Source organism: Coenobita brevimanus, chromosome 100, assembly GCF_032717465.1.
Source record: "Coenobita brevimanus isolate Jiangsu-jjx chromosome 100, ASM3271746v2, whole genome shotgun sequence".
NCBI lineage: Eukaryota > Metazoa > Arthropoda > Malacostraca > Decapoda > Coenobitidae > Coenobita > Coenobita brevimanus.
Genome location: NC_137053.1, coordinates 38,603,797 through 38,624,245, shown reverse-complemented (window position 1 = coordinate 38,624,245; position 20,449 = coordinate 38,603,797). Strand labels below are relative to the sequence as shown.

Genomic DNA, 20,449 nt, shown 5'->3' with positions numbered 1-20,449 from the left:
TGTGGCATGAAAATGAAAAGTCAGGAGTATGAGCAGTGGAGATGGGACTGTTGAGGAATGTATGTGGAGTACAGAGGGTGGATAGGATACGAAATAATGTTATTCATGAGATATGTGGAATGAGGAAATCTGTGGACACCAGAATTGAAGAGAGTGTACAGTAGTGGTATGGTCATGTGGAGAGAGTGGATAACAATAGAGTGGTGAAAAACTTATATCTGAATGAATTTGAAGGAGGGAGGAGGCATAGTAGGCCAAAGAAGTGGAGAGATATGGTGGATGAATGTGTGAGGAAGAGAGGTTTAGAAGTCGTTTAGGTTAGGGAACTGAGAAGAGATCGAGCTAGCTGGATGAATGTTGTGAGGAGACGGGCATGATCAGGGAATTGGCACCCCTTTTTAATGTGGCTAGACTCTGTCGGATACGTTTATGTGGAGCTACAGAACATAGTGAATGTTTTTGTAGAGCCAGGATTCCGGGGGCTTGAATGATGAGTGAATGGAAGCATGGCCTAAAGCATGGCCCATTGGATTGGGCAAATTTGGGCTGTCTGGATATTGCTACTCCTCACCCTGCCCTAGGGTGGGAGAGGAGGTCCGGATGATGATGATGATGATGATATATATCTATCTCTCTATCTATTTCCAGATGCCATAAGCCTGTAAGGGGTGGCCATTTGACTTTAATTTATTTGTTTTACAGGGAGGGGCACTAACCCTTCACCAACCCACTTGCTGACACGTAGGGACATTGTATGGTTTGGTTATATGGTTACCATCCAGCATTGTAAATGGTTTTTTGGCTTACAGGAAACCATTTGGCTTGTCACTCAATGTAAAGCCACCTGTAAAGGAAAGAAAAGCAATAAAAAGTGACAGGAAAGATAAGAGAAATAGGAGCGTGGGGGAGGCACAGAAAAAGAATGATAAAGGCTAAGGAAGAAGTAGGCGCACTACTTCAAGTGAGTGGATGATGGTCACCACCACCCACCACTATTATATATATATATATATATATATATATATACGTACTGGATATATTAACCCCTTAAACGCGGATCGTCTCATTTGCGACGCTCGGCCAAAAGGACATAACAGCGGATCGTCGCGTTTGCGATTCTAGTAAATTTTGAATAACCGTGGGCAAGCAGGCTCCAGCTGGTATTGTCTATCAGTACCGCCACCCTTGAGCTACTTTTAGCACACTTGACCTTTGTACTACTGACCTCGGTTGTTGCCAAGTTTCATTTTTTTTACCCACCCACGCACCGCTGGCCGGCCCTCCATCGTCGTGCGATATGTCAGCGCGCGGACGGCTCATACGTGTCAATCTGCGCCTTCCTCTCGCAAGCACTTTATGCTATTTGGAAACGCTTGTTTCCCCAGTTGTCACACTAGCATTTTTTCGCGCGGTTTGCCCCTGTTTAGCGTCAGTCCACGCGAATCTTTCAAGGTGACACCATGTCCAATTCAAGCTCTTCCGAGTCTGTGCGTTCCAGCCCTCCGAAAAAGGGTTTTGTGACCTCCACCCCGTACAAAACCTTACAAGGAACTGCTAAGGGACTGAGTGACTCGGCAATAGCTAGTGAATTATTGAAAGCGTCCATGGATTATGGAAGTGACGTCGGTGTTTTGTCTAGCCTGGCAGAGTTGGACACGCAATCGAGTGCTGAGTCTGAGGTGCCAGAAGTGACTATTTCTGTGCCAAGCACCTCAGCAGGCAAGGCTTCTGTGAAAAGGGGCCTAGAATATGGAAAGGGGGCCAAGAGGAAAAGAAGTGGTGACCCAGCTTCAAAGCCATTGTCCCCTACACCACATCACGCCACCGCCAGCCCGCCACGCACTCCCAGCTCCATTCTCTCGTCCTCCTCTTCAGCTGCCCTTTCTCCGGAGTCTTCGGAGTCGCCTTCACCACCTCGGAAGGGAAGTAGACAGTCGAGTTTACGTAGTAGAGGTTTCTGTAGGCCCAGTGTTCGTGCTAGTAGGGCAAGAACTTTGTTCCCTAGTGTAAGGCTAGCTCCTAAGGTTACTCGCACTAGGCAACTCGCCAGTCACGCCACCACGAGTGACCTTGAACCCTGTGCTTATCTCCCCACCACCACCACCACTACACCGACACGACCTAGGACAGCCTCTGCCTCACGCATTGCCTCACCGCCTGCCTCACCCACTCCCACACGACCTGCCTCACCCCCAGCACCTCCCAGCCTAGGCAGGGCACTCTGGATGCCTTCGTGTGGTCAGAGGGCTCAGATTTTGTGCCGGAAGATCTGCCCTTTGATGACAGTGGGTGTGGAATTCAGGCTGACTTCCCTGTCCCAGAGGATGGTGAATGCTTGGACTACCTGTTGGCCTTCCTGGATAACGAGGCAATGGAGCAGATTTGTACCGAGACGAACAGGTACGAGGGGCAATCTGCTGCAGTTCGTGAAGGAGAAGGTGAAGCTGCAACACCATCCACGTCGCGGATGGCAGCATGGGTGCCTCTAACGATCAGGGAACTCTTTGTATTTATTGGTTTGATGTTATTGATGCCCCACAATTGGAAGCATAAGCTCGAGGAATACTGGAGTTCAGACGATCTTTGCCCCACACCAATCTTCAATAAATACATGAGCCGCGATCGTTTTAGGCAGCTCATGACTTACCTTCACTTCGCGAACAATGATGAGCCTTCCCAAACTGACCCATTATGGAAAGTAAGGGGAATCCTGAACTTGATCAAGGATAAGTTTACGAGGTTCCTGCGCCCTTTCAAGAAAGTGGTGATTGACGAGTCCTTGGTTTTGTTCAGGGTCCGTCTTCGGTTTGTGCAGTATATTCCAAGCAAACGGCACCGCTTTGGAATCAAGTTTTTTGTGCTGTGCGACTGCAAGACGGGGTTCATCTTAGACTTCGTTATTTACACCGCCAGCAATGTCGATTTGGACAAGACTGACCCCCTTGGATTCTCTGGTTCTGTGGTGAAAGTGCTGTTGGAAAAGTACTTTGGCGAGAATCATGTCCTGTATACGGACAATTACTATACAGCTCCTAAACTCACCAAGTACCTTTCTGAACACGGCGTCGGATCCTGTGGCACTGTCCGTAGCAATAGGGCACACTACCCTGCCTTCCCCGAGGCTGAAAAATCAAAGCGGGGAGACGTGCACCTGAAGAAGACTGACAAGATGCTGGCGATCAGGTGGCACGATAAGAGAGTCGTGAATGTGCTCACCACAGTACACAAGGGGGAAATGCTGGCCACAGCGAAGGTCGACAGAAGGACTGGCGAGCCTGTGATGAAGCCTGATGCTGTCATTGACTACAACGTCAATATGCGGCTGGTGGACAAGTCTGACATGATGATCGGAGAGATAGACTGCCTGAGGAGGAACCGTCGCTGGTACAGGAAGGTGCTCTTGCACTTGATTGATATGTGCATGCTGAATGCCTTCATCCTGTATAAGATCAAGAACAGGAAGCCAGCAAACTACTCTCTCCGATGATTTTCAAAGACTTGTGTCTACCAGCTGCTTCAGCGTTATGGGCAGGTACTGCCATCAGGTCCCAAGCGCCACCCACAGACACCTCCAGACCGCCTACAGTGTCAGGCCTACCTTCAGCGACATCGCCTGGAGCCACTGCCTGCCACTGCCAAGAGGGGAAAAGCACTCAGGAGGTGTCATGTGTGCAGCCACACTACCAGGCAGGAAAGAACATTTAGGCGCACCTCCTTGCAGTGCAAAGAGTGCAAAATTCCCCTCTGTGCTTACCCGTGTTTCTTTGACTACCACAGCCTGACTAGATATTGAAAATAAGGGTAAGATTCTTGAAAATAATACTGAGAGTGACAGTGATACTAGTGTTTAGTTTTCTTTTACGTACTGACAGTGACAGTCTGATGAGTGTAAATTAGTGTATGTACTTGTAAAAGCACTGACAGTGACAGTGTTTTTTTGTGTAAATAATTGTACATAGTAATAATATAAGTATTGCGAGTGACAGTCACTCCAGTGTAAGAAGTTGAAAGCATATGTTCCTATTCTATGTTCTGACAGTGACAGTTTGTTGTGTAGAAAATATTATTTTTATAACAATGGACAGTGACACTGATGAATAAGGCAAAAAACTGACAGCTAGAGTGAAAGTGAGCGATAGAAATGAAGTGCGAGTGGCCGACCGGAGCGAGAATAAAGTGCCTGGCGTAAGGCTGAATAAACTCGCGCCGCGGTGGTCTTCCTCATTCCCGCTTCACAATACTGGCAGTGACAGTGATTTTTAGGGCCGTAATAGTGCCAAGCAAGCCTTTGCGAAGTACTATGAAGGAAAATAATGTAGTATATGTGTTTTTAGCCATGAAAAGGGAAATGTGTGTTCAGTGACGGGAAGATCGCCGCCGCGCTGCATGTTGGCCGTGCGCTCTGTTCATTATAGCCTTATTTTCAGTGCTTATTGTACAAATACGGATTCCAAACAACCTGTACGTTGTTGTATAAAGTGTACTGTGACAGATTGAGGCTGTGGTAGAAAGAAAACCAGGTTTCTGGAGGTGTGAAAGTGAAGACTTTGTTACCCAACTTTGCAAGTCTTCACAAGTCCTTTGGTAGTCCACGAAGGCTCAACATCTGTCTCAGGAGAAAGCTGAATGTAAGTACTATATGCCATAAAAATTTTAATGTTCTAGGGTTAATCTCTGATTTTTGGCAAATATTTTCCCACAGGTACTCAGACCCCGCTACAACCCCGCCACAGCGGGGGAATCGGCCGTACACAGCCGCGTTTAAGGGGTTAAGTACAGTACCCTCGCGTCCAACACGGTATTATTGTCATGCACAGGTCCCGTGTTGGACCAAAAATGTGTTGGACAAACAACAGACCTTATGGGGAAAAATGAATTATGTCAGCAACCCTGGGAAAAGTCACCCTAAGTACCTACCATATACCCATACGTATATTGGTACTACTGTAATTATAATAAATGGTACTGTACTATGAATGATAACTAACCTTTTAGGATAATGTTGGTGGGCTTGCTGGGAATGGAAGGTGGTATCCGAGGCTGTAGGTAATCCTACTGGGTCCCTGGAGGCTGGCTGCTGGCATCACTAGCGAGTAATGGGTGCTGCTCCTCCTCAACCTCCCTCATAAATCCTTCGAAATTCCTCTCCCGTTTCTTCTTCCTCTTGATGATTTCTAGCTTGGTTGCCTGAGGGAGGTGCCACTGCTTCTTGGGGTTCTCAGAAGGCTTCCTAGGCATCGTGAGCAGGGTAAAATGCAGTAGGAAGGGCAGAAAATGCAGCGAGAAAAAAGCACCATCCAATGCGAATTATGCGACTGAGTGGCGCTGTGGCGAGAGAAATTTAAACAAAACATCACATGGGAGCACAAGCGTTTTTAATTGGGCAACATCACGATCACTTCACGATAGCGGGCGGGGCAGGCTACTTGATCGGAAGTTTTGATTGGCTGTCAGCATCACGGGAACGTCCAGTATGACCGTGTTGGACCGGGGGTGATCGTGCTAGAGGCGAACTCTGCGGATTTCGCCCACTTCTCAGAGCTCCATCCGTGTTATGCTAACGCACCCATATTACAATAATTAAATTGTATTAAATTGTACTAATTTTTTGCTCTCCCTGCTGGACGCGAATCGTGCTGGACAAAACGCGTGTTAGACGCAAGGGTACTGTATATATAGTGGTGTTAGGAGGGGCAATCACCATCCACTCAGGTGATGTAATTTTGCTCATGGGTGATTGCCTTTTCCTGTATTCCATCCATTTTTCTTTCCATCATTGTTTCCTCTTCCTTCTGTCTGTGGGTGACTCTAAAGAGCCAAATGGTTTCCTTTACACCAGGAAACCATTTACTCCGATGCGTGGTAACCACATAACCAAATTATGGCACCTGACGGTTTAGTGGGCAAGTAAAGTGCTCCAGTCAGATTTCTTACAATAACTTTGTAAGGTTCTTGTAGTGAAGTTTTGTAGATCAGTTACACATATATGTTAGACTCGTGGACGAGCGGTTGTTATACTTGAGTAGTTTCGTAAGTAGATAATCTTCATTCCCATTTGTCATGCAATGACAGGAGAGGTAAAGATGAGTATGAGGCTATTTTTTATTTGGAAATATTAACGAAGTCTCACACACGAGTGAAGTATAGAGTCCCACGAGCTACCTTCCAGTCTCTCTCTCTCTCTCTCTCTCTCTTCCACCCTCTCGCTCATGTTGCTAGGCTCCTTCTCCCTACTACCTGTCGGTTCTATGGCTAACCTCCTTCTGAGCTCTGCTTCCTAAATTCTGGTGTAGCAGGGGTCGTGTCACATGTGTTACACTGTGGTTGGAAAGTTCTAGAAACCTGTGTGTGAGTATGTGTGTATGTGTGTGTATGGTCACTAGGCACTGTCGTGTGCCTATAAAGCATTCCTTGAGTTAGAGTGTGTAAGCATGTTTAGCATTGCTCGATTCTCGCAGACACAATACCTCTGACTTGCTGCTTCTATCTGTCTGTCTATATATCTGTCTATCTATCTGTCTATCATGTTTTCTATAATTAATTGTATTTATAATATGGAGTCTTAACATTGCTCGGTCACGCCGCTGGAGGTCCTCCGACAGTAATTATCATTGACATATGCTAATCTATTAGTACATAATATTGATTATAATATTGTATACATATAATATTCATAGTAAATTGCAATGATTTAGTAATATTACATTTTAAACAAGTTGTATACATATCTGAATCAATGCAATGGTTGTTGTATGACATTTTGTAAGATGTGTATGTATAACAGACATACGCATATAATTGTACAATGGTAATACTGCTAGGTTATTACATTACATATCGAGTTATCCCTTTAGTAGTGCCTAATATTTCACCTAACTTGTATGATGATTCTGGTAATACAGAATTGTGGTAAAATTGTATGACTTTACATAATATTGTAGTAACATTGTGGTAATACATAATTGTAACATTGTGAATTGTTACATAATTGTATTGTAATTGTTACATTGTAGTAACATTGTAGTAATACATAATTGTAACATTTTATGAATTGTTACATATATTGTGGTAATGCATAATTGTGGCCAGATAATTGTAGTTACATTTTGTTACTGCAACTGTTACATAATTGTGTTGGCCCTATAATTGTAGTTAAAGTTACATAAAAGTTACATCTTGTTATTGCAACTGTTACATAATTGTTACATACTGTTTGTAGTTACATATCGTTTGTAGTTGCATAATTGTAATATTTGCAGTCCTGACACTGAATCCGATCATGCTGCGGTCGATGATGTGCCATGCCACTAGCTTGTGGAGACAACAATTTGCTTTTTGTTTCACTTATAGGAGTTTATGTGATGATGTGCCATCCCACTTGCTTGTGGAGAACACTAATTATCTTTTTGTTTCACTTATAGGAGTTTATGTGATGATGTGCCATGCCACGTGCTTGTGGAGAACACTAATTTGCCTTTTGTTTCACTTATAGAAGGAGTTTATGTGGTATTTTGGCATTTGTAGTAACACTTACTCTTATTTTCATTTGTTTGTTATGTGATCCTACTGTATTTCTTTTTTTTTTCTTTTTTTTTTGTACGTATTGATTTTCTATAGTTTGTTTTTCTTCGTTTGTCTACACTTTTTCTGCGTTGTTCATTGTTGCATAATTGCTGGTTAATTCCCTTGGGACCCTTTTTTAAGGTTTAGTTTATATTGCACAGATATTACTGAAAATGATATTATATGGCCCCATATTTTGTTATTTTATATAAAAAATATATATACACTATATGCAATATTAACTATATACACTGACTTTTTGTTCACTTGTACCTATCGTGGGCAATATATGTGTCAGCACTGTGTGGAAATCTTTGTCTTCATGATTGTGTTGAAGATGTTCATTCTTGCTAACGTCATTTGTGTTGGCCATTTTTTTTTTCTTTTCCTGGTTTTCCTTGTAACTTAATTTATCTATTTCCACTAGGTAGCTTTAATTTATAAATGTTTAATACAGTTCTTTTAATCGCTCACTGAGTAACTGTGATGGTATATTTTCTTTATTACTTTGTAGATGTAATAATATATAGCTGTATGTATGAAACACGTATTTTATGTAGATATAAATGGTAACACTCGTTGGTAGTAAATAAATGCTATAATAAATGAATGAATATATACAGTGTAGAATATTTATTGTTGGTGATTATTTAGTGTTTGAGTTATGCAGATAATTGAAGTAAGTTTGTGTACGTAAGTTGTAACTATGCGGCACGTTTTATATTTTGTGCAGAAGTTTTTTTTGTCTATCACTGTGTATTGTATAAATGAAGTAACTATGTAACTCACTAATTTTTACTGTGGTGGGAATGGTGTGAGTGGTGTTGCACGTGGTGATAGCGTTGTCCTTCATGGGTTGATTGACGTGTTGTCGTCTCAGCAACCACTTATGGTGACGTCCACTTCCCACACTGGTAGCTGTAGTGTGTAACTGAGTAGTGATGAGTAACTTGAGTGAAGATGAGTGAGTAAGATGAGCTGTGAATATGGGCTTGGTATTTGCTTCGTCGTCTTGACCTCTTCATTCCTGCGTCAGCGGTGGAGGTTGGGGGGCGGTAGGGTTGGGGGGCGGTAGGAGAGAAAGAAGGGTGAGTTCAGATGGTTGTGAGTTGTGAGTCATGTCTCACTCTTCGTTTGTTTGTTTTGTGTTTCTTTCACGATGTATTCTCGGTCCTTTTCTCTTGTGATTTACTCGTTGTGGGATGAAGACTGTCGCTACTTGTGTGCATGTAGAAGATTATACAGACGACTTGTAGAGTTGTTACTTGTAGTTGATTGTTGATGGTTGAAGTTTGTTGGTTCGTCGTAGAAATTGCAAGATTGTTTGTATCAGTACTTTGTTAAACTACTGGCAAGACGTCCTGTGACCTCTTCATAATCAGCATGATGATCAGGGAGACGGAGGGGGCTGGTTGGAGAGAATACTGTCAGGAGCTGGTTGTGAGTTGTTGGTTGTGAGAGGTATTTTTTGTTTTCAATCTTGATAATGCAGAATCAACTGTACACTCGTTGACTCGTAGGCTTGTAGACTCATAGGCTTGAAGACTTGTAGACTCATAGGCTTGTAGACTTGTAGGCTTGTAGACTTGTAGGCTTGTAGACTCGTAGGCTTGTAGCTTGTATTTTGTAGGAATTCACTGTAGATTCGTAGACGAGGTTCGTATGTTCACTGCCGCCATATCTTACAATAACTTTGTAAGGTTCTTGTAGTGAAGTTTTGTAGATCAGTTACACATATATATTAGACTCGTGGACGAGTGGTTGTTATACTTGAGTAGTTTTGTAAGTAGATAATCCTCGTTCCCATTTGTCATGCAATTACAGGAGAGGTAAAGATGAGTATGAGACTATTTTTTATTTGGAAATATTAACAAAATCTCACACACGAGTGAAGTATAGAGTCCTGCAAGCTTCCTCCCAGTCTCGCTCTCTCTCTCTCTCTCTCTCTCTTCTCTCTCTCTCTCTCTTCCATCCTCTCGCCCATGTTGCTAGGCTCCTTCTCCCTACTACCTGTCGGTTCTATGGCTAACCTCCTTCTGAGCTCTGCTTCCTAAATTCTGGTGTAGCAGGGGTCGTATCACGTGTGTTACTCTGTGGTTGGAAAGTTCTAGAAACCTGTGTGTGAGTACGTGTGTATGTGTGTGTATGGTCACTAGGCACTGTCATGTGCCTATAAAGCATTCCTTGAGTTAGAGTGTGTAAGCATGTTTAGCATTGCTTGATTCTCGCAGACACAATACCTCTGACTTGCTGCTTCTATCTGTCTATCTATCTATCTATCTATCATGTTTTCTATAATTAATTGTATTTATAATATGGAGTCCTAACAGATTGAGCTGTGGCAGGTTTCTATCCAAGGGGTGGTTGGGGTTTATTGCTGACATAATGCCACTCAGGGATGAGTGAGGCTGGTCACTGTCATCTTAAATGTCAGGACCAACTTGCCTAGCCCTGTGCTCCTATGTTCCTCATGGGGCAACTCAGGATTGAATGATGATGATGAATGATACATTTTCAAGTATGTTGTAATGTTTTTTTATGTTATCCTAGTGTCATCAGTGGAAATGCAGTTGTTATAAACAGTGGAAATATTGAATTATAGGATGATTTTACAACTCTTGAGGAAATTAAGTAATACATAAAGTAATATTGCCAATAAATTCCAAAATCTTATTTTTATATTATAAATCAGTGTGTGTGTGTGTGTGTGTGTGTGTGTGTGTGTGTGTGTGTGTGTGTGTGTGTGTGAGCAAAGAAATACTGTAGTGTGAATGTAAAATCCATGCTGGCTATCTAGCTCCCTGTCTTCTGCAAAAAAATGAACCAAATGAGAGGTTCAAGTAGCAGATTCAGTATGGTTGCAGATTATTGAAACTGATTTGTAATTTTTCAGTGCATTGTGAAATATGATCTAATACAGTACGCTCGCACTGTGCGCAAGTGAATGGGTGGTCCACGACCTCGTGCACTGTGATTTTACTTAATGTGAATACATAAGCTTATGGGAAAAATAGCATGTGGGCGGGATCCCTCAAACCTTGATATTTCTTTAACCTTTGAGATATAATAAAGAGAAAATTTTTAAGATAGATTTTGGGGTGATTTAATACGTGTAGTGGGTGGTATGCGGGATGATGAGATAGTGATTTTGGGAGGGGACTTAAATGGTCATGTAGGTGAAGCAGCACAAGGTTATGAAGGAGTGCATGGGGGATGTGCGTATGGTCTAAGGAATGCAGAAGGGGAAAGGATACTCGAGTTTGGGGAGGCAACGGACATGATTGTGTGCAACACATATTTTAGGAAAAGAGACAGTAGGTTAATTACGTATGAGTCTGAGGGAAATAGCAGTCAGATAGATTATTTTCTGGTTAGGAGGGCTGATAGGAGGTTGGTGATGGATGTTAAAGTTATAGGAAATGAGGAGTGTGTGCAGCAGCACAAACTATTGATTTGTGATATGGTGCTTAAAGAACAAGTGATGAAAAAGAGGACTTATGTACCTAGGAGGAAAGTATGGAAGCTGAAAAACCAAGTAGTAAGGGATGCCTTCTATAGCGAGTTGAGGAGAGTGGTGGCTGAACAGGGAGATGTAGACACAGGCGTTAATGAACAGTACAGAGCCCTCAAGAACAATTCTTGAGAGTTACTGATGTAACATGTGGCTGGACAAGAGGACCACCAAGACATAAAGTAACTTGGTGGTGGGATGAGGGTGTAGAAGCTGCAATTAAGGAGAAAAGAAGACTTTTTCGGGAATGGAAGAAGGGTGGTAACAAAGAGGAATATTTGGCTGCCAAGCATAGGGCTAGAAGAGAGGTATACAGGGCAAAGTCTGAGTCACAGAGACAATTACTTGATAACCTAAATCATGGGGAAAGGAAAAATATATTTAGGGTGGCATGTCAGGTGAAGAGAGATAATCGGGATATCATAGGTGAGCAATGTGTGAAGAATGATGAAGGAAGGGTATTGGTGAACAGTGAGGATATTAAAGATGCATGGAGAGAGCATTATAACCGGTTGTTGAATGAGGAGTTTGACAGGGACAGGGAAGGTTTGGAGCCAGCAGATCCAGTGTCTGGCCCTTGGCCTTTGATTGATACTGCTACTGCAGGATGAGGGTGGGGAAGGCAGCAGGTGTGTCTGGGTTGACTGCTGCAACGTTGAAGGCCTCAGGCGATATAGGGGTGAGTTTAGTCACTGACTTGATAAACAGGATTATTTATGAGTGTGTTGTCCCAGATGATTGGCTGAAGAGTGTAATTGTAAATGTGTATAAAGGGAAGGGTGATGCCCTGGAAAGAGGAAATTATAGAGGTATAAAGCTTTTAGATCAGATAATGAAGGTAATGGAGAGAGTTTTAGAAGGTATGATTAGAGAAAGAGTGAATATTGATGAGATGCAGTTTGGGTTTATGCCAGGTAGGGGGACCACTGATGCCATATTCATTGTTCTACAGCTTCAGGAAAAATATATTGGTAGGAGAAGAGATCTTTATTTTGTTTTTGTTGATTTGGAAAAGGCCTTTGACAGAGTCCCTAGAAAGGTGGTGAAGTGGGGAATGAGAAAGCTTGGCTTGGAGAAGTGTTTGGTTAGAGTGGTTATGGCCATGTATGTGGGTGCTCACACCCAGGTGAGAGTGAATGGAGATTTGAGTGATGAGTTTTCCATGAATGTTGGTGTGCATCAGGGGTCAGTCTTGAGTCCCATGTTGTTTATCATGGTACTTGAAGCCCTTTCACGTGACTTTAGAAACGGACTCCCATGGGAGTTGTTGTATGCTGATGATTTGGTGTTGATTGCAGAGAATGAAAGGGAGGCGGAGGAAAGGTTTAGGAAGTGGAGAGATGGTATGGGGCAAAAGGGTTTAAGGGTAAATGCAGATAAAACAAAAGTGATGATATCTAGGGTTGGTGGCGGTACTGTTAAAGACGAGGGAGAGTGGCCATGTGCAGTTTGCCACAAGGGCGTGGGAAGTAATTCCATCTTGTGCGGTGTGTGTGATAAATGGGTGCATAAGAGATGTAGTGGTATCAGAGGTAGACTGCGAGATAATGCTGATTTTATGTGTATGGCGTGCCAGGGTGAGCAGGTGGAGATTGTGAGATGTGAAAGGATTGAACTTGTTGGTGGATCTCTTGAGTGTGTGGAAGAGTTTTGTTATTTGGGAGACATGTTGTGTGCTGGAGGTGGGGCTGGAGCTAGCTCTGTGGCTAGGGTGAGAAGTGGTTGGAAGAAGTTCAGGGAGCTCTTGCCTCTCCTGACATTGAGAGGGCTCTCCCTATGTGCTAAGGGGTCTTTGTATGCAGCATTTGTTAGGAGTGTAATGCTGTATGGCAATGAGACCTGGGCAGTGAAGGAGGAAGATATTCGCCGGCTCAGACGTACAGAAATGACAATGATTAGGTGGATGTGCTGTGCGTCCCTGCATCCAAGGCCTGGAGAGGCTGGGTTTACAATGGAAGAGTTGAGAGGTAGGATGGGACTGGAGTGTATTGGTGTTGTGATGAGGAGAGGTAGATTGAGGTGGTTTGGACGTGTGGAGAGGATGGGGGATGATAATTGGGTGAGGAAGGTGAGAAGTGTTAATATTGGGGGTGGGGTTATGAGGGGTAGACCGAGAAAGACATGGGATGAGGTCATTAAGTGTGACCTCATGGTTAAGGGACTGAACAGGGAGGCTGCAATAGATCGTGCAGCGTGGAGAACTGCCATTAGGTGACCAAGGCTGACACATGCAAGCATGTTGGAGCCTTTAAAAACGAAACGAAACGAATACTACAGATACAGCTACAGTAACAAAAATATAGTCAGTCACCTTAACAACAGTAAATGACAGGCATCATGGACTTAAATAGCAGGGGTTTCGAGGTGCAGCAACACACTTAGAGTGTCCCCGTCTCTCCGACCGCACCACGCGTTTAACAGATGGCAGTGTTGTATTATTCCAGGCTTTGACGAAGAAATTTACAGCCTGTCGAATGTTATATTTCATCCAGAATGTAGCAACAGTTATTATGGTGGGAGTTGCAGGTATGCCAGGTGAAGCAGGTGAGTCAAGTGGGGCTGAGGAGGTGGAGGGAGAGGCAGCTGGTGAGTAAGATGGGGCTGTGGTGGTGGAGGGGACGGCGGCGGGCAGGTCAGGGCAGGTGGTGAGGGGAGGATCCTTCATCTCCTCCTCGCTCCTGCTTACATTTTCGGCAATTTCCTTCATGTCTTGTTTGTCTGTTTCAGTCCTCATCTTGTTATAGACATATTTGCAGTATGACAACTTGGCATTCGCGAAATAACCATTGTTCAAGTGAATTCAAACGTTATTATAGAAACTGGGTATCTATTCTAACTTACCGACATTACCAAAAGCATTATTGTCGAAGTCGTTATTGGCGAGATCTTACTGTAAACTCCTCGAGCAATTTCCCCAAGAGCCTCTGAGTCATGATGCGTGCTTTGTGCAGGGAGGGGTGTCACATAGTCAGGGAAAACAGCAGTTTTGGGCGACTCCTTGCCTCTGCCTCACATATTGTGGGCTAAACTCGTGCATTGAAAGTTTTATGGTTATGATTTTTGGTCAATCGTGTACTATGCTATTCGTGCACTGTGCTCATGCTTCCAGTGCGAGCGTACAGTACATATAAATTTGTCATACAACTACTGTGCCACAGTATGTTTTTCACTGCTTAAACACTTGGTCATTTGACAAACATGTATATACATTGGATACACCGAACTTGTGTGTTTGTATATCTATGTGTACCATACAGTGTTACCAGATCCACATGGCTTGTAGCTCTCCAGCCAAGGGTGATGTTCTTTTCTGAGTGATTGTACTTGGAGTACTAGTGTATACTGACATAGACCTTTGCTTCTTCTAAATGTGTCATACTTGCATTTCAGTGTGTTCACAACAGTGCTACGCTGCCTTGGGCCGCAGATTACCCCATCAGTCAACCCAGTTTTGTCTCCCAATTTTTTGGTTGATGCTCTGGGGAAGATGATTACTGGAGCAGAAAAAATTTTGCAACACCACTGGGAGGAAGCTCTTCTGGATGCTCTGAATCAGGTGGGCAAATGACTGTTTGTTAGATACATTGCTTATGAATGTAGAGCAAGATAATACTTTACATCGTCTAGCAAAAGCCGATTAATATTGGTATCTGTATCATAAGGGAATACTTCTGTGATATTTGGAATCAGCTGAGTAATGATAAAAAAAAATGTTTATTTAACCCATTCACCCATCACTGTTATAAGTCTTCCAGCACATATTTCTCTATCTTGTTAGGTGTGAACTAAGACTGTAATGAATACCCTTTCCCCCAAATACAGTCATATATCACATCATGTTCACTGTTTTAAATGGTAAAATGCTTGAACTAAAATGTATGCAATATTTAGGCCACAATGTTATATATACAGTGAAAGCTCGATGATCCAGGATTGGATTATCCAGGTTTCGGTATATCTGGGCCGTGACCGAATGGTTCAGTGGCACAGTAGTACATAGAATTATCCATACGATAGCTCTGGTTTAAACAGGAAGCATCCAGTTGCTAGCAAGCGAGGCATGGGTAAATGAGCATGAGTCTGTCTCCCCCCAGCCACACCTCCTGCTCACAATTCAGTCACAAGGGTGGTAGGGCGAAGTTTTGGTGAGGCAACTGATAACCTAACCTAGCCTAACCTTGCTTAACTACCTAATAGTTTAACCTAACCTAACCTAACCTGGGCTCTAGTTGGAAAATTGGGAAACAAAATCCACTTTTGAGTACATTTTGTAAGTTTCTTCCATTATGTCGGAAACAGGCGTAGGTATGACTTAAAGGACGTGATGATAATAAGGGAGGAAATCTTTCAGCTAGAGAAGGTAATTTACCACCTTCAAAATAGAAATATACAGAAAACAAACTAGGGGAATATGAATTGAATAGGTAAAGTCTTCAGGCTGTATGCTTAGACAAAAATTTTTGGGTTTCACAATTTTAGGGGACGAAATGGAACAAAAATGTTTGCTAATCAGAAAAAAAAAAAAAAAAACTTTCATCTCACATGTTCTCGCAAGTTAGCATCCAGTTCCACATTCTTCGTTAGATATCGTGCCTCCCAACATATTTTGGACCGACAGAGCGTACAGTTATTTCTTCCTCTTACTTTTACTGTTCATTCTTTTGCTCATTCTTGAGTATGTGTGTGAAAGATAGAGTATTGATACAAACAATAATGTATTCCATTGACCCCTTCAGAGCTGCCTGCCTCAAACAATGCTTTACTGTATTGGTGTCATTGATGTCGAGTTAGGGAGAGCTATAAAAAAACAGCAAGCAATTATGGTAAGGGAACAAAGGTCACTAGTATGTTTATATGACCGTACTCTAGCATCCCAAGCAGCCAGGCGGTCACTTCATCTCTGATGTTTTTGTTGATATGTTTAAATGCTAATGTAACATGCACCCTAATTATGATCAAGTTTCTTCCATTATCCCAGAAACAATCATAGGTAAGGCTTAACCCCTACACGCCAGGGGTTTTGCGATGTTACACGCTCCTCCCAACGGGGGATATATGTGACGTAAAAAATACCATTACATTAAACCCTAATATCTGCCAAACTATAACAGCTAGAGAAAAAATTAAAGATACATAAGAATCACCAACTCTTCCTCTCTCAAATGAAAGTATTCCCATGTCTCTGGGTCGTTCCGTCAATGAGTAAGGATAAGTTAAAGTTCAAAGTGTAGTGGGAAGACGCCTGCGGCTATACACATCAACCGGTGTTGCTCTGTGCCCAAAATCGTGACTGCTATACACGTCAGCCGGCGGTTAGGGGTTAAGGAATGTTATGAAAATGAAAGGAAAATCTTTCAGCAAGAGAAAGGTAATTTATCACCCTCAAAATAGGCAGAAAAATACAGAAGACAAAGTAGAGGATCATGAATTCAATTGGTAAAGTAATTAAGCTGTATGCTTAGACGAAAATTTATGAGTTTAACAATTATAGGGGAAGAAATAGAACAAAAATGTTTACTAATCAGAATAAAAATACTTTCATTTCACATGTTCTCGTAAGTTAGCATTCAGTTCCACATTCTTTGTTCAATGTCACGCTTCCCAATATATTTCGGACCGACAGAGTATACACTTATTTCTGCTCTTTACTGTTAAATGTACATTTAATGCTCATTCCTTTTGTTCTTATGTGTATGTGTGAAAGAGAGTATTGACACAAACAATAATGTATTCCATTAACCCCTTTATAGCTGCCAGCCTTGAACAATGTTTTACTGTACTGGTGTCAGTGACGTTGAGTTAGGGAGAGCTATAAAAAACAAACAGTTATGGGAAGGGGACAAATGTGGAAGTGTCCATGGAAAAGTTTGGAAGGAATGAGAGAGTGTTTTTGATTGGTGATATGAATGGTAAAGTAGGGAATGTGAAGGTGGATGGAATAGTTGGTGAGTGGGGTGTGCCTGCTGAGATAGATGAGAATGTCAGTGCATTACTGGACATTTGTGCTGGGAGGGGGTTGGTGATAGTCAATACCCTCTTCAGGCATAAAATGATCCACAGGTATCCATGGCGAGTGATAAGAAGGGTGGGTGGTGAACTGAATGAAAGGAAGGCAATGATTGATTATGTGTGTGTGGATGAAAGGACGTGAAGATGTGTAATGGATGCAAGAGCTTATAGAGGTTGGGGGAGTGAACTTCCTGACCACTACTTGGTGGTGGCCAGAATTAGGATCCAAGTAAGATGGAGGAATAGAAGAAGGGAAAGACGAGAGGAAGGAGTAGTTGCAAGGAGAGTGGAAAGGTTACAAGAGGATGAGAAAAAGGCAGAGTATAAGAGAGAAGTGGAGGAACGTTTGGGCAAATATGCAGAGGAGCAGGTGGGGGACGTGGAAGGTGTGTGCAGGATATTTACAGAAGAAATATGTGCAGCATGTGATGTGTGTGGGGTGAAGAGAAGACGGAGGGAGGTGCAAGGAACAGTGTGGTGGACTGAAGAGGTGAAACAGGCTGTGGCACAAAAGAAGAAAGCATACAATGAATGGATGAGAAATAGGGGCGTGGAAGAAGTTGAGAGGCGGAAGAGAGTTATATGTAGAAAGAAAAAGTGAGGTGAAAAGATTAGTAAGAGAGAGTAAGAAGAGAGTGGATGAGGAATTTGGAAGGAATTTGAGTGTAAAGTGGAGGGACTGTAAGAAAATGTTCTGAAAGGAGGTGAAGAGAGTAAGACAGGGTGGAAGTGAGGTTAGCAGGGGAGTGAAAGATAAAAATGGTAGATTACTAGTGGAGAAGGGAGAAAAAGTGAGCAGATGGAGAGAACACTTTAAGGAATTGTTGAACATAGAGGATGGAAGTAATGCGAGTGGAAGTGGCTGGGAGAAGGAGGGAGGTGAGAAGACAGGAAGAAATCAGTAGGATAGAAGTTGTGGAAGCAATGAAGAAAGTTAAATTGGGGAAAGCCCCAGGAATTGATGGAGTGTGTGGTCAAATGCTGAAGCATGGGGGAGAGATAGTAGTAGAATGGATGTGGAAGACGTGAAGATTGGCCTGGGAGGAAGGTAGAGTCCCTGAGGATTGGAAGTCAGGTATAATTATTCCCTTGTGCAAAGGAAAAGGGGAAAAAGAAGTGTGTGGAAATCATAGGGGCATTTGTCTTCTTAGTATAATAGGAAAAGTGTATGGTAGGATACTTATTGACAGAGTTAGAGAAAGAACAGAGGAATTAGTTGGAGAAGAACAGGGAGGCTTTAGGAAGGGAAGAGGTTGTGTAGATCAGATATTCATACTTAGATCTCTAGTGGAAAAGTTTCTAGAGAAGGGAAAGAAGTTATATGCGGCTTTCATGGATTTGGAGATAGCATATGACAGGGTGGATAGACAAGGATTGTGGAAAGTATTAAGAATATATGGAGTACATGGGAAGTTGTTGAATGCTGTGAAGAGTATGTATGATGGTGCTAAGGCTGCAGTGCGTGTGGATGGTGAACTAAGTGAATTTTTCTCTTTGGAGGTTGGGTTGAATCAGGGATGTGTCATGTCTCCATTATTGTTCAATCTGTACATGGATGGGGTAATAAAAGAGATACAAGGTAGGGTAGTGGATGTTGGAGTGGCCCTGGTGAGAGAGGATAGTGTTTGGAAACTCCCTGTACTGTTGATTGCAGATGATACTGTGTTGTTGAGTGAAGACGAAGAGGAGCTGCAAGGCTTGGTGGATGAGTTTGGGAGAGTGTTTAAGAAATGGAATCTAAAGGTTAATGTAGGGAAGAGTAAAGTGATGGTCTTTGAGAGAGGTGAAGTCAGTGAATGTACAGCGAGGTTGGATGGTGAGGAATTGGAAAATGTGAGTACATTTAAGTGCTTGGGTAGTGTGATGAGTAAGGATGGAGGTTTGGAGGGTGAAGTGGTTGAAATGGTACAGCAGGGAAGAAAAGTTGCTGGTTCTTTGAAAGCAGTGATAAGAAACAGGGAAGTGAGCATGGAAGTGAAAAAGTTACTACATGACAGTATTGTGATACCAACTCTAACGTACGGAAGTGAAGCTTGGATGTTGTTGGAAGGACACAAGTCAAGAGTGAGAGCAGTGGAAATGAGTTATTTAAGAGGAGCCTGTGGAATGACATGGAGAGACAGGCTGACGAATGAGGATATAAAGGAGCGTTGTGGTGTTGATGTGGATGTGATAGGAAGTGTTATGAGGAACACACTTAGGTGGTTTGGCCATGTGGAGAGGATGGAGGGTGAAAGACTGACGAAGAGAGTGTATGTGAGTGAGGTGGAGGGGGGAAGAGGGAGGGGGGAGGCCGAGGATGAGATGGAGGGATGGGGTGGAGAGGTATATGAGAGAGGGGGGTGTGAGTTGGGAGCAGGGCAGTGAAATTGCTGGGGACAGGGCGACTTGGAGGCGATTTGATTGTGGCCACCCCAAACAGGATTGAGGCGTCTGGCAATAGATAGATAGATAGAAAATATGTACAACTGTTCATATTACCACAGCTCTTCACACTAATATACTTTTAGTGTATGGTATTCTGTGAACCAATTGATAGAGACCCACACCACATTTCTGGTATATAATAGGCTTGTGGAATAGAAATGCTTTCTGGAACATCGACTGCTTTTTCCTGACGGATGTTCCGGAACGTGAACAGCCTCTTAGGGGTTCAGCTTTTATGTGAATATGTTTTGCAGATGACGTAAAAAATTATGAAACGAATCCGGAATGGTGACACTTGTGAGGAGCTGCATGATGATTTAGATGAGTTGAACAGTTGGAGCCAGACTTGGAAAATGAAGTTTAATGCAAAAAAAATGCTGTGTCTTAGAAATAGAAGTGGCAAAAGACCTAGTTATGAGTATAAAGTGGGAAGAGAGAAGATCAGCAAAACAAGGGAAGAGACCGATGTAGGCATGACCATAAAGGAGAATCTGTGTATGTTTTTAATGCATCAAAGACTCAGTTTTTACATCTATCAACTCAACAAAATCTTCCACAGGAGCGCCCACTAATGTTTAATAATATCCAGCTCAATCCTGCATCATCCTTGAACATGCTTGGGGTTTCATTCACTCGGGACTTATCTTGGAAAGATCATATTGCATCTCTTGTAAAATCTGCTTCAAAGAGATTAGGTGTGCAAAGCAAACTCCATACCTTCTTTACCCTTGCGCAGTTGTTGACTTTATACATGAGTTTTATTCGCCCCTGTGTGGAGTATAACTCCCATGTGTGGGGAGGCTCCCCACATACTGCACTTCTTAATATGGTGGAGTGAAAGACTTTTTGTCTCATTAACTCTTCTCCTCTTACTGGCTCCCTTCAACCTCTGCCTCTTTGCTGCACTGTTGCATCTTTATCTCTTTTCTTTCACTACTT

The 20,449-nt window shown here is 42.7% G+C and overlaps 1 protein-coding gene across 1 annotated transcript in view; it reads left to right on the top strand.

Annotated features, from left to right (window-relative positions):
• The window catches only part of nonC (serine/threonine-protein kinase Smg1), a 1,312,439-nt gene that overhangs the window by 184,464 nt on the left and 1,107,526 nt on the right, over positions 1 to 20,449 (top strand). The window contains exon 8 of the mRNA XM_080284159.1: positions 14,465 to 14,630. Within this exon, the coding sequence (XP_080140285.1) occupies positions 14,465 to 14,630 (166 nt within the window). The remainder of the gene's footprint in view (positions 1 to 14,464; positions 14,631 to 20,449) is intronic.